This window comes from Paroedura picta, chromosome 3 (assembly GCF_049243985.1).
Source record: "Paroedura picta isolate Pp20150507F chromosome 3, Ppicta_v3.0, whole genome shotgun sequence".
Taxonomy (NCBI): Eukaryota; Metazoa; Chordata; class Lepidosauria; order Squamata; family Gekkonidae; genus Paroedura; species Paroedura picta.
In genome coordinates this window covers 153,682,406-153,699,426 of record NC_135371.1, presented here as the reverse complement: position 1 = coordinate 153,699,426, position 17,021 = coordinate 153,682,406, and the positions used below count along the sequence as shown (strand labels likewise).

The 17,021-nt window shown below is 42.9% G+C and overlaps 1 protein-coding gene across 1 annotated transcript; it reads left to right on the top strand.

Moving 5' to 3' along the window:
- Window positions 1-1,480: 1,480 nt before the first annotated feature.
- COPRS (coordinator of PRMT5 and differentiation stimulator) lies at window positions 1,481-14,869 on the top strand. Its single transcript, XM_077328730.1, has 4 exons — window positions 1,481-1,654; window positions 5,890-5,968; window positions 6,752-6,955; window positions 13,909-14,869. Exons 1-4 carry the CDS (start codon window positions 1,604-1,606, stop codon window positions 14,079-14,081), a joined length of 507 nt encoding a protein of 168 aa, XP_077184845.1. The 5' UTR covers window positions 1,481-1,603; the 3' UTR covers window positions 14,082-14,869.
- Window positions 14,870-17,021: the final 2,152 nt, after the last annotated feature.

Sequence of the window (17,021 nt, the reverse complement as noted above, 5' to 3'; positions counted from 1 at the left end):
ATTAGATGCATCATGGAAGTCTCATTAAGAGACAGAATGTAATCGCAGTCAATGCCAATTGGTTTGTGTGGTCAGGATGGTAGAGAACTATTTGAATTTAAAGGAGTCCCTCAATAAACTGGACAGTAGACTATCTGATGCAATTGTAGCCAATATTTAAAGGTGGAAAGCCAGGCTTTATTTTCAAGAAGTTTATGGCTGATTTCAAGGCATAGGGAAGAATAAGGAATACAGTTCGTAGTCCCTATGATCTGCCGAAAGAAGGCAGACTGTGGCCTTTCCAAGCTTTTATTGAAAGCTGAGATCCAAAATGGATAATATAAAACTTTAGAGTCCAAAACATGTCAGGTGGACCAATCCTATAGTAATATTTGGGCTAAGGGATTTTGACTCTGTGCCAGTTACTGGGTGTCTTATGAAGTAGACCGGTACCCTTATGATCACTGCCAGTTTTTGGATTCAGTTAAGTAGCTGCAGTCATGTAAATTATCCCATTGTCAACCAGAAAGAAAACATTTTAATTTAGGAGCTTTTGGGGGGCAATTGTGCTTTCCTAATTTGTTGAAAGCTCTGTTAGCCACTACAAACTTTGCAGTGTAAACTGAATCAGACTGGAAATGAGGAATTAACACGGAGACTTCCAAAAGATGTTTCTATCTCCTCCAAGGAACTCAAAGTAGTGTATACTCATAGGGGTACCAGCCTGGAGTTCTCATGGGATTACAAGGGAAGTCCCATACCACTGAGATCAGTTCCCACTGATGAAATGGCAGTATGAGAGCACATATTCTGTGCCATCACATACCTACTGATCTCCCTCCCAGTCAACCCCCCCCCCCCAATCTTCAGTATATTCTCAATCCAGAATTGGTAACCCTACTTGCAAATTATATTCGCTTTACTTCCTCAGCATGCCATCACCTTTTTTTGCAATGCCTATGTACGCAAGGCCTTAAGTGCCGAGCAAATACAGACGAGATCAGAGCCCTACAGCAACTAGGACAGTTCTGCAAGGCCTGCAAAATGGAGTTCTTCCACCAAGCCTTCAGTCAAGGTCATCAGAACAACTCCAACCCGGAAGACCCCTCCCAAGCACCAGTTATGCCCAAGAGAGACAACATAGGGCAATGCCTCACCGGCTACTGCACATTATAAACTGCTAAGTTGTGGTTAAGTTCTGAATTTTAATCTATATTATATATATTGTTGATATATTCCCCACTGTTATGTTCAGAGTGTTACAAGTTCAAACTGTTACTGTGCTCTTGGGTTCTGTGTTCTATGTACTATGAGCTGCAAGCGATAAACCTTTATGGTAAACCGCCCTGAGCCATGAGGGAAGGCGGTATAGAACTATAACAAGAAATAATAATAAGTAAATAAACCCACAAACGGACCCAAACAAGAGCGCGCCCTCTGGCGGAGCAGCGCAAGAGCCCCTAGGAGGAAGCGTCGCGCCCTTCCTTCCCGGCCGCTCATTGGCTGGCTCGGGCACGGCGGGCCCTCGGCGGGGCGCGTGACGCGTGGGGGCGCCTGGCGAGCGGGCTGCAGCCTCTGAGGGCGCCCTGAAGAGAGGGCGGATGGGAGTCGCCGCTGGGCGGGCATGGAGACCAGCGGGCAGCAGGAGCCCCCCGGGGCTGCCCCAGGCCGGAGGGTGAGGAGGAAAGAGGCAGCGGGTGGACGGATACCGTAGGGTGTGTGTGTGGGGATCACTGTGGGGCTGGGAAGCGCCTGTGATGTGAGGCAAAAGGAGCGTGGAGGGGGGCAAGGCGGCGTTTCGGAGACTAACCCCGTTTTTTGGGGAGCGAATTCGCATTTATAGTTGCAGCCGAAGCCGTAACCACCGCGCCAACCACATTCATGGCAGCGCGCCCTTCCTCGGGTGCCTCGCGTGCTTGCTTGGCTCCCTTGAGGACTGGTGGGCTCGCTTGGAAGTAAGGATTGCATTGGAAAGGAAAGAATACGGACGGCGAGTTGGTTTTCAACGCGTTCCCTGCTAAGTCTCCCGGTTGGAGGGCGCCGGTTCACACCTCGTCTGCCCCCCCCCATCCCATCCCCAGTGCGGGGTCACCAAACAAGCAAACCTGTGGCAGATATTAAATGGCTTGGGTCCCCCTCTTGCAGGGATATGTGAAGCCTCTTGCAGGCTTCGTAGAGGTAAATATAAATAAGGGTTAATGCGGCTGCCTCAGGGTTCTGGAATACACACAATCCTTCCCCCCGCGATGAAATAAGTTGGTAACAAGTTAAATTCATTAAACGTTTGTCTGTAGGATAGCGCTCTTCTGGGTTTGCTCCTCGCCTGTGTTATAGAATAAATCTGCACCCCGATCTAAGCAGTGAGCATTTGTGTTATAGAATAAATCTGCACCCCGATCTAAGCAGTGAGCATTTGGAAGGTATGGTTCCAGGTGGGTGGCCCTGTTGGTCTGAAGCAGCAGAATAAAGCTGGAGTCCGGTGGCAACTTTTAAGGCCAACAAAGTTTTATTCAAGGTGTGAGCTTTCATGTGCAGGCAGAGTCTTCGTTTGGAAGGAAGTTGGATTATTCTAATAGAGTTTACAGTTAATAAATACTGCGGTATTAGAAGTAAATCTACTGAAACTCAGTGGGACATTGCTTCTGAAAAAAAATGTGTAGGATTATGATTTAAACCTTGGTGCTTTTTTTCTGGAAAGAGAAAGGGATGATCTGGATAATAAATAGAATATTCCTGAAACAATGGACAATTCTGCCAGGAAGTGGCATTGCTTCCCATGCTGGTTTATGATAAAGGAGGCAGCTGAAAACAGGTATTCTTAATTGCTCAAGGCCAGAGGTCTGATGAGGAGCCCCAGAATTGCTGTTCTAGAGATCCAGTGCATTGCAGAGGAGGCTGAATTATGTGCCTTTTCCAGGCACTTGCTTTTTGAACCTCACACATGTAAACTGAAAATGGATTCCAGAATACACCTGATATTACTTTATATAAATTGCACAACAGTACTAGACGGCAAAGGAATGTAAGAATGTAAGCTTATTTTGTCGTTACTTGGGTGCCCTTAATTTATTAGGAACCTCACTATGAAAATTGCTGGGAAGTCTTGTAAAATAATAGTTCTTAAAGGGATAGACCACATGTTTCTAAGAGGTCTCATTCCATGGCTTCATATAATGGAAAAGTCCATACTGAAACTCCCCTCAAAGTTTTTTTTAATTCCAGACATTTTATTAAGTTTTCTTTCAGCAATGTTTTGTGGGGGACAATATTAGATAAATTAATGCAGCAGTAAGAATAAATAACAATTTTGAACAGCAGTGGCAAAGTTTTAACATTTGGGCAATCAGCTATTCTGTAGGATGGTTTTCAAAATCCCCCCACCTCCAGCTCCTGTCTTAATCACAGTGTCCATGGAAGTGGACTGACATGTTCCTGACTGCCTTTTCCATTCATATATTGCATACCCCCTTTCCAATGCCTTTGTACACAACATTTTCAAAATTTGTTTTTCTGTTGCATTTCTCTTGAACTGAATTGCATGAATCCATATCTGATCTACTGTGATCTAATCATCAAAAACATTGCTTCACTTGATCAGTTTAAAAAAAATCTCAGTTGTTGGAGCTGCTGTATAATTCCTAAACAAGCTGGACTTGCATGAAGTTTTTCTGTAATACCAAATGAAAATCACAAGCACATCTGTGGTTTATATATTACTATACTTCTGGCAGTGAAGCATCTGAATCAGATTAAACAAATTCTATGGAATATTCATACAGTATGGTCTGTGGAAGGAAGGTAATAGAAGGTGTACATTTCCATTCAGAAAAAGAGAAGGGAAAGCTGTCTTTGGAATCAAACACCACGCAGGCTCTGGGGACAAGAATGGGTCTGAAAGATTGCCTGGGAAGAAGTCACATAAGAAGTTCCTTTTTGGATCAGACCAGTAGTGTGTCTGATTCAGAATACTGATCCATGTGATGACCAACTGGTTGCCCCAGAGAGTCAACAAACAGTATGGAGGTTAAAACTGTCCACACATGTTGTGCTGGTATTCACAACTTGGCTGCCTCTGTATATAGAAGTTCCCCTTGTACTCACAGAAAGTGGGAAAGCTAGGGCATGGTAGTCCAGAAGGAAAGTGGTTGAAAGAAGAGTTTAAAGTAGGTAACTTAACTGCCAGGTCTGTACAACATGGCTGGAGTGTGTTTGTTTTAGCTAAAACTAGAGAATTGCTGCTTATTATGCAAAAGCCCTTGGTGTACTTTCAGTTTCTGAGCATGAAAAAACGAAGATTACTATACCCTTCTACTGGCAATAAAAGGTTCTCCTTTAAGACAGATTTTGGGATTGGTCTTGAGATAGGAGGAGGAGGAGGAGGTGAGTGACTACATTTCCAAGCATACGTTGGAAATCCTATTCAGTCAGCAGTTTACTGAGTAGCTTAACAAGTCATGGTCATGACATTAGCATAAAAAATAAGTGAAAATTGGTCAAATCTTTAAATTTTTAAACAGGCTAGATAGCCATCTGACGGGGAGGCTGATTCTGTGAAGGCAAGGGGGTGGCAGGTTACAGTACATGAGCGGTTGGGATGTGAGTGTCCTGCATAGTGCAGGGGGTTGGACTAGATGACCCATGAGGTCCCTTCCAACTCTATTATTCTATGATTCTATCTCAATAGCATAACTGGAGTGATATGATAATTAAAACCCAAAAGACACTGGAATTTCCTCTCCAGGGAGATTTGTTTCTGTCTCCCTTTGTTGTTGACTTCTGCCAGCAGGCAGAAGACTTTTTGTTTCATCTGATGTTCGTTTATTCATTTATTTTTAAATTTATATCCCACCTCTCATGACAATGTCTCCTTGAGGCGACACTGGCATTGTTATTGGCACTCTTCCTTGGTGTTGGTGTTATGTGTGTTTATATGTTTCTGTTGAATTGTTTTATAGATTCTTTAAATGTTGTTTTGGTGCTCATTGTCCTGGGTACCCTACTTGGGTGGAAAAATGGTATGACTATATTTTTATAATAATATAGTAATAATAATAATTTACAGTCCACAGCATTAACCTTCACTTCTTGTACTTTACTTGTACTGTATAGAGATATGTATTTGGCTAATTCCACCCCCCAAAATACCACCCAGTACCTTATCAGTATTTTTCAGATCTTAATTCAACTGGATACTAATTTTTATAATTTTTTCAGTTTGTGAAATGACCAAGCCTAAAAAATATTTGGGATTTTTTTGGGACCACTGGATAGCTGCAATTGAAGTGTATTTAAAGGACTCTCTGTTCCTTTAAATGCCTTTGGAGTGAAAGGTTGGAGAAGGTATTTAAGGGGAATGTGAGCCCTTTAAATGCCTTTGGGGTTCACTTGCGCAAAAGGCATTTAAATTTTTTAAGGACTGTGTTTCCTTTAAAGTTTAAATAATGTTTCCTCCCTTGGAAACAAGGGAGGATGAGGGCACCTTTTTCCAGGTCCCTTAGAATTAAACCCCCAGTCTAATCTTTTTCACCCTTTTTTCTTAGGAGAATCAGCAGCAGTTATGCTGCAAATTTGGCACCTCTACCTAAGAAAATAATCTAAAATAAAAAGCTCTCTCCCTCCCCCAAGAGCCCCAGACATCCCTGGAACAATTCTCCATTCTGGCCTATGGGGACCATTGACTATAGCAGAGCCGAAGAAATTCGGCATTCCCGAGTATTTAACGAATACCATACTAATATTGGGATTCAGGAATATTTGGAAATACCCGAACCTGAAAAATACCAGATTTTATGAACACCCCTAGTACTGTATGTTTGGGTTTTCTGAAGGTACGGTGATCGAAGTCAAGCTTAAGTCTCATGATAATTCCTATAAGGAGATATTTCTTAAATAAGCATTTTTGCCCTGCAGACAGAGGTTGATGCATCTGCTGCCACTGGACAGGGGGAAGTGGTGAAGAGGGTAACTTTCGATTGGAAACCTGGAAAAGGTATTTTATGATGGAGTGGCGATTCTTGCATTAGATAGAAAAGATTTCATTTGGCAAAATGATCCATAGCTCAGTAGACAAACAGATACTTTGTATACATCTCAGATAAAAGCCACCTATTGGGTAGCGGGCTGGAAGATTTTACAGTTCCTTAAATTGTAATGGAAAAGTGAGAATTGTGACACAGTAGCTAAAGTAAACAAATGCTGTTCTAAAGAGACAGATGGCATTTCAGACATGACTGGTAATAATAATGGTACTCTTTTTTTATATCACTTCATACCCATATGTTGATCTTGAATTAATTAGACATGTCCATATTTCCTTCATCATTATTGTAAATATATAGGCCACATAAATGGAGCCAGGAGGAGAGGGAAATATATATATAAAACCCTACCCATGAAGAGGTAAAAATAATGCATTGTAAAAGGTGCAATATAGCTGCTGAATTACGTAAAGAATAATAAAAGTGAACAAGAATTGGTGTTATTTAATCAGATCTTAGGGTGATGGATTTATAAAACATGTTATACTAAAGTGAGGTCAGAACATTTGTAAATGTTAATCCTTGAGAAAAGGAAGCTATCAGGTCTGGGTTTTTAATCTTTAAATATTTCTTATGGTTGCATCAAAGAAGATGGAGAGCAATCGTTTTCTGCTGCTCCTTACCTGGAGACATGAGGAAGTATATTAATTGGTACATTTCCTTTAGTCCATTAAACTCTCCTTTTTTTCACTGTTTAATTTTCTAAAGTTCTAGTAGTTGTTCTGTTTTTCTAGATGTAGGAGACAATGAGGCAGACGAAGATGAAATCATTCTTGAGGACATCGAAGATCTGGAGTTGGACGATGAAGACCTGGAGAATGAGGACTATAGTGTGCCTGCAGATACAGCTTTTCCTGAAAAGAACTCGACATCCCATTATGAGCCAGAAGATTGGGATAAAGAATTGGCAGAGAGCGAATCCAATAAAAATCCTTATGGTAGGTGGTGGAACCTCCATATACCTTCCTTGAGCAAGTGCTAGGAGGCTGGGGAGAGCAGTATTATTATAAGAAGATATTTGTGGAATGTGCTTTTGAAACTGAATGAGCCTCCTCTGTATTCAACTAAGAGAAACCGCAGATTTAAAAAAGCAATAGGCTTATTTATCGTATTACTTGTGCAGTGCAGCCAGGAGATCCAAGGATTATCTGGCAGCCGCACAAGGGGCATTCAGAGGTGGTTTGCCATTTCCTACGTCTGGGTCATGACCCGTAGTGTTCCTTGGGGGAACTACCACCCACATCCTTGGAGGTCTCCCATCCAAATACTAGACAGGGTTGATCCTGCTTACCTTCTGGGATCTGATAGTATCAGGCTTGCCTGGGCTATCCAGGTCTGGGTTCAAAGCAAGAGATGAAAGGGGCAAAGCGTACCAGGGAGCTATTGCAGTAGAAAGAGAGAGGAGGCTGTTTTGCACATTTATTTACTTCAGTTATATCCTGCTTTTCTCCCTAATAAGGAATCTAAGCAGATTACATCATTCTCCTCTCCTGAATTTTATTCTCAGATCCAATGTGGCTACTAGAAGATGTAATAGGCACTGGCCTGTTTGGTTATGGCACTGTCGAGGCAAGTCTCCAATAGTTTTCTTTGTTCTTTCAGAGCTTTTGGTGTTAAGCCCTGAAGAGTAAAGATGACACACCATTTCCTGTCCTGAAACAGGCCTTGGGAGCTGCATTGGAAAAACTATTGTATACTGATGGGCCAAACTGGTATTGATGAGATGTATTGATGCAGGTGTTCCTAGTGGGGCCAATAACAGCTCCTCAGGGCTGTCAGATCTGGAAAATTGCATTCTTCAGCCTTTTCTACCTGGAGATCCAAATCAGTCCCCACATGCCTGAGAATCTTAAGTTTCAAAAGGAACTCCCAGCATGTGACTAGATGAAGGATGGGGAGTGGGGGGGGGGGAGGGTGGCAGCGACTTGTGGGGTTGGTTGGGGGGGCCAAGAACAGTGCAACATTAGGTCCTCAGCAAAATTAGGCACACAGTATAAGGAGCGAGCCTCTTGTGGTGCAGAGTGGTAAGGCAGCAGGAATGCTGTCTGAAGCTGTCTGCCCATGAGGCTGGGAGTTCGATCTCAACAGCCGGCTCAAGGTTGACTCAGCCTTCCATCCTCCCGAGGTTGGTAAAATGAGTACCCAGCTTGCTGGGGGGTAAACGGTAATGACTGGGGAAGGCACTGGCAAACCACCCCGTATTGAGTCTGACATGAAAACACTAGAGGGCATCACCCCAAGGGTCAGACATGACTTGGTGCTTGCACAGGGGATACCTTTACCTTTATAGGAGTGAGACATGTATTCAATCTCAACTAAACCTTTTCAGAACTTTTTATGTGCTTTCATGAGGCATAACCTCATGGCTGTAAACAGTATGATTATGAGGAGGATGATGGCAGATTTGTGTGCAGGGAAGATAATTCTGAATAATGGAAACAGGGAGAGCTGTAAACGAGTACTCTGGAGAGAGGGGAAAATGGTTTGGGGATGCCAAGGGCAGGTAGTGTAGGGTGGGGGACTGGACAGAAGTGAGATTCCTTCCTTGTGAATCCCTCATTTGTAGAAGCTATAATATCAAGCTACATGTAACTGGTAATTTTCCTGGTCCTTTATGCTAAGTACAAATGGTCTTCCGACAGTTTTCTGTTGTTGAGTGGATAGAACAACTTTTGCAGCCATATCAGATAGTTATTATTTATTTATACGAGGGACTGAGGTTGTAGAATCAGTGTAGGGAGGGATCTCAGGGATCATCTAGTCCAGCCTTCTGCACAGTGCAGGAACTCACAAGTAACTGCCCACCCACAGTGACCCCAATTTCATGCCCAAGTGATCACCCCGCACAAAATCTCCAGAATCCAGCGTGGCCTGGAGGAAATTCACCTTCATTCACCATGGAGGGCTTTGTACATGATTGTTGTTGTTGTTGTTATGTGCGAAGTCGTGTCCGACCCATCGCGACCCCATGGACAATGATCCTCCAGGCCTTCCTGTCCTCTACCATTCCCTGGAGTCCTTTTAAGTTTGCACCTACTGCTTCAGTGACTCCATCCATCCACCTCATTCTCTGTCGTCCCCTTCTTCTTTTGCCCTCGATCACTCCCAGCATTAGGCTCTTCTCCAGGGAGTCCTTCCTTCTCATGAGGTGGCCAAAGTATTTGAGTTTCATCTTCAGGATCTGGCCTTCTAAAGAGCAGTCAGGGCTGATCTCCTCTAGGACTGACCGGTTTGTTCGCCTTGCAGTCCAAGGGACTCGCAAGAGTCTTCTCCAGCACCAGAGTTCAAAAGCCTCAATTCTTTGATGCTCGGCCTTCCTTATGGTCCAACTTTCGCAGCCATACATTGCAACTGGGAAGACCATAGCTTTGACTAAACGCACTTTTGTTGGTAGGGTGATGTCTCTGCTTTTTAGGATGCTGTCTAGATTTGCCATAGCTTTCCTCCCTAGGAGCAAGCGTCTTTTAATTTCTTTGCTGCAGTCCCCATCTGCAGTGATCTTGGAGCCGAGGAAAATAAAATCTGTCACTATCTCCATTTCTTCCCCATCTATTTGCCAGGAATTGAGAGGGCCGGCTGCCATGATCTTTGTTTTCTTGATGTTGAGTTTCAAGCCAACTTTTGCACTCTCCTCCTTCACCCGCATCAACAGGCTCTTTAGTTCCTCTTCACTTTCTGCCATTAGAGTGGTATCATCTGCATATCTGAGGTTGTTGATATTTCTCCCTGCAATCTTGATCCCAATTTGTGACTCCTCTAATCCCGCCTTTCTCATGATGTGCTCCGCATACAAGTTAAATAGGCAAGGCGACAGTATACAGCCTTGCCGAACTCCTTTCTCAATTTTGAACCAATCCGTGATTCCATGTTCAGTTCTCACTGTTGCTTCTTGACCTGCATATAAATTTCTCAAGAGACAAATAAGATGCTCTGGTATTCCCATCTCTTTAAGAACTTGCCACAATTTGTTGTGCTCCACACAATCAAAGGCTTTAGCATAGTCAATGAAGCAGAAGTAGATGTTCTTCTGGAACTCCCTAGCTTTTTCCATGATCCAGCGTATGTTGGCAATTTGATCTCTAGTTCCTCTACCTCTTCGAAATCCTGCCTGTACTTCTGGAAGTTCTCGGTCCACATATTGCTGGAGCCTAGCTTGTAGGATTTTGAGCATAACTTTGCTAGCATGAGAAATTAGTGCAATGGTGCGGTAGTTTGAACATTCTTTGGCATTGCCCTTCTTTGGGATTGGAATGTAAACTGACCTTTTCCAATCCTGTGGCCATTGCTGAGTTTTCCAAATTTGCTGGCATATTGAGTGTAGCACTTTTACTGCATCGTCCTTTAAGATTTTGAATAGTTCAACTGGAATGCTGTCACCACCACTAGCTTTATTGTTGCTCAGACTTCCTAAGGCCCATTTGACTTCACATTCCAGGATGTCTGGCTCCAGGTCAGTAACTACCCCACTGTGGTCATCAGGGATGTTAAGCTCGCTCTTGTATAGTTCTTCTGTATAATTTTGCCACCTTTGCTTAATCTCTTCTGCTTCTGTGAGGTCCCTACCATTTTGGTCCCTTATCATACCCATCTTTGCATGAAACGTTCTCTTCATATCTCCAATTTTCTTGAAAAGATCTCTGGTCCTCCCCATTCTATTGTTTTCTTCTATTTGTTTGCACTGTTCATTTAAGAAGGCATTCTTATCTCTTCTAGCTTTTCTCTGGAATTCTGCATTCAATTGGGTGTATCTTTCTCTTTCTCCCTTGCCTTTCACTTCCCTTCTCTCCTTAGCTATTTGTAAAGCTTCCTCAGACAGCCATTTTGATTTCTTGCATTTCTTTTTCTTTGGGATGGTTTTAGTTGCTACCTCTTGTACAATGTCGCGAACCTTCGTCCATAGTTCTTCAGGCACTCTGTCTATCAGATCTAATTCCTTAAATCTATTTGTCACCTCTACTGTATATTCGTCGGGGATATGATTTAGTTCGTACCTGAGTGGCCTAGTGCTTTTCCCTACTTTCTTCAATTTAAGCCTAAATTTTGCAACAAGAAGCTCATGATCTGAACCACAATCAGCTCCTGGTCTTGTTTTTATTGCCTGTATAGAACTTTTCCATCTTTGGCTGCAGAGTACATAGTCAATCTGATTTCTGTGTTGACCGTCTGGTGATGTCCATGTGTAGAGTCGTCTCTTGGGTTGTTGGAAAAGAGTGTTTGCTATGACCATTGTATTCTCTTGACAAAATTCTACCAGCCTGTGCCCTGCTTCATTTTGTACTCCAAGGCCAAACTTGCCTGTTATCCCAGTTATCTTTTGGCTTCCTACTTTAGCATTCCAATCCCCCATGATGATAAGCACATCATTTTTTGGCATTGCTTCTATAAGGTGTTGTAGGGCTTCATAGAACTGATCAACTTCATCCTCTTCAGCAGCAGTGGTTGGGGCATAGACCTGGATCACTGTGATGTTGAATGGTTTGCCTTGGATTCGAACTGAGATCATTCTGTCATTTTGGGGATTGTATCCCAAGACTGCTTTTCCTACTCTCTTATTGATTATGAAGGCTACTCCATTTCTTCTGCGAGATTCTTGTCCACAGTAGTATACCTGATGGTCATCTGAATTAAATTCACCCATTCCTGTCCATTTTAGTTCACTGATTCCTAAAATGTCGATGTTCAGTCTTCTCATTTCTTGTTTAACCACGTCCAGCTTGCCTTGATTCATGGATCTGACGTTCCAGGTTCCTATGGAATAAAAATCTTTACAGCATCGGACTGTCTTTTCGCCACCAGTTACTTCCACAACTGAGCGTCCTTTCGGCTTTGGCCCAGCCGCTTCATTCATTCTGGCGCTACTCGTACTAGCCGTCTGCTCATCCCCAGTAGCATATTGGACACCTTCCGACCTGAGGGGCTCATCTTCCGGCGTCATATCGTTATGCCTATTGGAACTGTCCATAGAGTTTTCATGGCAAAGATACTGGAGTGGTTTGCCATTGCCTTCTCCAGTGGATCACCTTTTGTCAGAGCTCTCAGCTATGACCTGTCCGTCTTGGGTGGCCCTGCACGGCATAGCTCATAGCTTCACTGAGCTACGCAAGCCCCCTTGCCACAACAAGGCAGCGATCCTTGAAGGGGGTTGTACATGATAGCTGGTATCTAATGGTCAGGTGATGCTGTGATGGGAGCTCCTGATAATAAAACAAGCTGCAGTACTCTATATGCACTAAACACTCTGCTGACTTCAAGGGGAGACATAGCAGAGGGAATTTCAGTAGCCTAGTCTTGATGTTACCATGGCATGGATCCAGCTGGCTAAATTGAGGATTGGATATGAGGCCATTTATTCACTTTTAGCAATTTAATTGCAGTAAACAGGCAACAATTCAGGACCTCTACTTTATTATTTGGATAAGGAGATACAGAGATGGGTGTTGTCAGCATATTGATGATGGCCAACCCCTGAAGTATGACTGATTTGTCCTAAGGGCTTTATGCTGAGCTTTAAAAGCATGGGGAACAGGACTGCACCCTGTGGAACAATATGCACATTAAAAAATGTATATGCATGTGTCTGAAGCCTTTGTGCATAGTTGTTTTCCGCTAGTGTGTAAGAGAAAATGATTTAAGATACATCTAGTGGACTTCAGGTTAACCTGAAGAAATCAATATTTTTCACCCCATTGGTGCTTTAACCTGAGCATTGCTGTCTGTCCTTTGACTTCTGCAACTCCATCCTTTTCCTTGACCTAAAAAAGCTGCTAGCTATTTGAAGAAGAAGACTTGGTTCTTATATGTCACTTTTCTGTACTAGAAGGAGTCTCAAAGTGGCTTACAATCACTTTTCCTTTCCTCTCCCTACAACAGACTCACTGCGAAGTAGGTGAGGCTGAGAGAGCCCTGATATTACTGCTCGGTCAGAACAGCTTTATCAGTGCTGTGGTGAGACCAAGGTCATCCAGCTGGCTGCATGTGGAGGAGGAGTGGGGAATTAATTGGGAAATGAAGTCAGCTCTATGTGCAGTCTATGCAGTGCCACTTGGTTTAGCACTATGATGACTACAGATTGTACTTTCTCAGTCTCCTTTTTAGGAGGTGCAGGTTCTTAGTAGTTTTGTTGTTTCAAGAGGCTTGATTTCTTCTTCTAAAGCCATCTGACATTCCTGGGTGAGTTGCAGTTTATTTAATTTCAATACCACCCTATCTCACAAATGGACTCAGGACAAATTTCAATAACAACACAGTTAAAAAAACAGTCTCCTCCCTCCACCCTCTTAAACATCCTCCGCCAGTTACCAGGACTAGGGTGGTATACAATAGGAGATGGTCTAAAATAAGCCAAGAAGAAGGATTGATGCCCATATAAGACAGCCATAGTCTCAGCCATAAACCTGGCGGGAGTATGCCATTTTACAGACCCTGCAGAACTTTGACAGCTCCATCAGAGTCCAGGTCTCAGCTGGCAACTAATTCCACCAGGTCGGGGTCTGGGCTCTGGTCAAGACCAGGTAAGTGTCTTTGGGGCTGGGGATCACCAACAAATAGTGCAGTGCTCTCCGGGGAGCATATTGGGAGAGGTGGTTCCTCAGATACACAGGGCCTGGACTACATAGGGTCTTGAAGGTCAGTACCAAGACCTTGAGCCTGATCCAGAATTCGACTGGTAACCAGTGCAGCTACTGGAGGGCAGTTCGAAAATGGACTTGCACTGAAGAACGCTTTACTACTTAGTAATAGTAAAGCTTCTAATCTACTTGGGCAGAGGGAAGGAAAATGTTTACATGGTCTTAAACTTAGAAGTTAAGTTTTAGCTCGGTGGGAACTTCCTCTGTATAACCAAAAACATTATTTTGAAAATACTAAGATGATTTCCAAATTATATCTTCAGATTCTGATGATGTGATCTTCTGCGGTAATGCGCAAGACCGAGATCCCGTGGCATTATGTTCTGTTCAAGAAGAGCCCCTGTATGACCCAAGCTCTCACCACGTAGCACCAGTGACTCTGAAGCACCAGAAGACCAAACCAGTGGATGGCCAGTTTGACGATGCTGTTGACTGAAGTACTGTGAACACTGTAGGGGAATTCTATTTCTCGTGGCACTGACTTGAGAATAATGGGTTGGATCCCACTGTTTTATCAGCGGGAATTGCTGATGGCAGCAGGCTGTTCCCTAGCATTATTTCTGGCCTGGGGAAAGTTTATTCCTGGCGTTTCAGGACTCTCGAGTATCAGTACAAGGCCAGAAATCATGCTAGGGAAGAGCCAGAAATAATGCTAAAGCTGGATGTGGAGGAGGAGTGGGGAATGAGTTGGGGAATGAAGTCAGTTCTATGTGCAGTCTGTGCAGTGCCAGTTGTTCAGAAATGGTTGCTAGTGGACATGGGAGAGCCAGGAATGCTGGGGATCCTTGTGTTGGATCCAGTAAGCACCTTTAATGCTCCAAGCGGGAATTGCCACCTATTATTTTTAAACAATTGCCTATTACACGGCTGTCAAGCAGAGAAAGAGAACAGTTGTTAGATGCATGACAAAAAGTAGCACTGTTTGATTTAAAGTAAACTGTTCCGGAAATGATTTGGATTTTATTTCAGTGATAACGGTCTGGTCACTGAGGTCTGCTAGCTGCACTGTGCAATCTAAGCCCATGCATTCCAGTGGATTTGCAAAGATGTGACTCTGCATAGGATGGCTCCGTTACTTTCCCTTGCTATCTTTGTACTTTTAATTCTTTTATTTGACATGAGCGGCTACACTCATATAATTGTAAATATTTCTGTCCATGTTTTAAATTCTGTGCTATAGTTTTGTTATATCTTTATTTGAGATTGAAGGCTTACTGGCATGTTGGAGGGGTGTGTCGTGGCATCTTGTCTCATGGAGAATATGGGTTGTTTGCTTTTATGTTTTGTGTATGTGTGTGTATATATATATATATATATATATATATATTTCATTTAACATGCTTGCCATTATACATCTGAGAAATGGCTACTCTGCTCCTTGTCAAGTACCTTGTGTCATCCTTGCACTGCTTTATACAGACTTAACAGAGGCCTTGAAATTGATGGGCAGGTTATTGGTCTTATAGCTGTCATCCCCATATATATCTCTAATGAGAATTCCAAGCTGTCCTTAGGAATTTGTCTGGGAAACTGTAATGGAATAATGAATAGGATCTCTCTGAACAAGATTTCCCAATCCTGTAAAACAGATACCCGTGCTAAAGGAATGCCAAATTCCTCCAGAAGCATTTAATACAGTATTCTACCTTGCAGTGTGTGCCTCCCCCGCAACTTTTACCTGCCTTCCATCACTCCTTCTTACAAAAGAAATGCTCTCAAAATTATAAGGTAGACAGAGGAAACCAGTAGCCGTTCTGGTGACTTCATTTAACATTTGTGTGTGGGATTGTTCCAGAGTATCTGTAAGTTTTTTCAGTGCACCTAGTCCTTCTTGAAAGACATGTGATACTTGAGATGAACCTATACTGTTACCCTGTGGAGTCATTGGTGAGAAGAACTTCAAACCCCTGTGCTACAAGGTACGCGTTATATATTTTTATTTATTATTCCATTTCTAGGCCAGTGCTCCTGAGCCTGCCAGCTCATGGTGGCTTACAACAAACATTTTACAATAAAATAGTAAACAATAAAACTTGTAAAATCCTCAGTCCCTCCTCCCATGCCAGTTCACCCCCCCCCCCCAATATGTCGGTCCTTTTCTTTGCCATTAATTCACTGCTAAATTACAGGAACCCACCGCAGGGTTTTAAAGAGATATTCAGAGGTGGTTTGCTGTTGCCTGCCTCTGCATTGCCACACAGAACTTCTTGGTGGTCTCCCATACAAATGCTTATAAGGGCCGTTCCTGCTTAGCTCCCAAGTTCAGATGAGATTGGGCTATCCTAGGCTATCCATGACACTAGACTACCAGATACTTCCATTTTCATCTGCAGTGAGTTTCTGCTTAATTCCCAGGAAATAATCTGAGCTGGTATCTGCTGAATTTCTAAACATGCCCGTCACTTGTATGTATGAGTGTCTACTGATCCTCTCTTCATGGATTGCTAGTAACCTTTGCTTTTTCTGGCTACATAGTAAAGCCAGTAGAGGGCAGCATTAATCCAGCCTATAGACTATTAGCTGTTTCTCATATTCTGTTTTTTTCACAGCCAGCTGGAAAACAAATTCATTGCTGAAGCAGGTGAAATTATAGGTCAGTGAGGTATTTCAAATGCTGTCAGTTTATGAAATGTCTGCTGTGAAATTACCAGCTTTTAAAAGATCTCTATTTTTCTCAAAGGTACTTGGTATTGCTTTTAATGTTTTATAATGTCTTTCCTAGCACAAGGAAAGTTATAGTGTAATAAATTGTTTTCCTTCTCTTCACCTCCCCCCTCACCTTAGTATAAAGCTAAGTCATAGGGAAGGAGGTGGTTGACTTGATCCTTTATACTTATTATTGGCATGAAACCTTTATACTTATTATCCTTGTTAGAAGAAGAGATTTTTTAAATACCCGGCTTTTCACTACTTGGAGGAGTCCCAGCATGGCTCACAATCACCATTCCCTTCTCTCCCCCCAATAGGCACTCTGTGAGGCAGGTGGGGCTGAGTGAACTTCTCTGCAAGAACAGCTCTAAGAGCAGCTCAAGATCACCTGTAGGTGGAAGAGGAGTGGGCAATCAAACTGCCCAGGAGTGGGCAGTTCTCCGAATTAGAGTCTGCTGATCTTAACTGCACCACCACATTGGCTCTCAAAATTTATTACACCAGAAGTCATTTCTGTCCCACTCTTTAAACAGCTGAACCTGTTACTGTCAAGGCAAATTTGATATATTCTGGTTTCAGGTTAAAGGACATGTCACACTGTGATCCCAATGTTTATTTAGAAGCAAGTGTCATTGAATTTTTTGAGAATTTCATCTTCTGCTTAACTTGTAATTTATTCCTTTCCTTTCCTTTCCAGAAAGAACTCTGGGAACTGTGGTTCTGTGGA

Bases quoted from the DNA above. Each gene is read 5' to 3' on its own strand.
- COPRS (XM_077328730.1), top strand. From the start codon at position 1,604: ATGGAGACCAGCGGGCAGCAGGAGCCCCCCGGGGCTGCCCCAGGCCGG. The intron at 5,969-6,751 runs GTATTTTATGAT...CTGTTTTTCTAG, and splicing joins CGATTGGAAACCTGGAAAAG to ATGTAGGAGACAATGAGGCA. The intron at 6,956-13,908 runs GTAGGTGGTGGA...TTATATCTTCAG, and splicing joins ATCCAATAAAAATCCTTATG to ATTCTGATGATGTGATCTTC.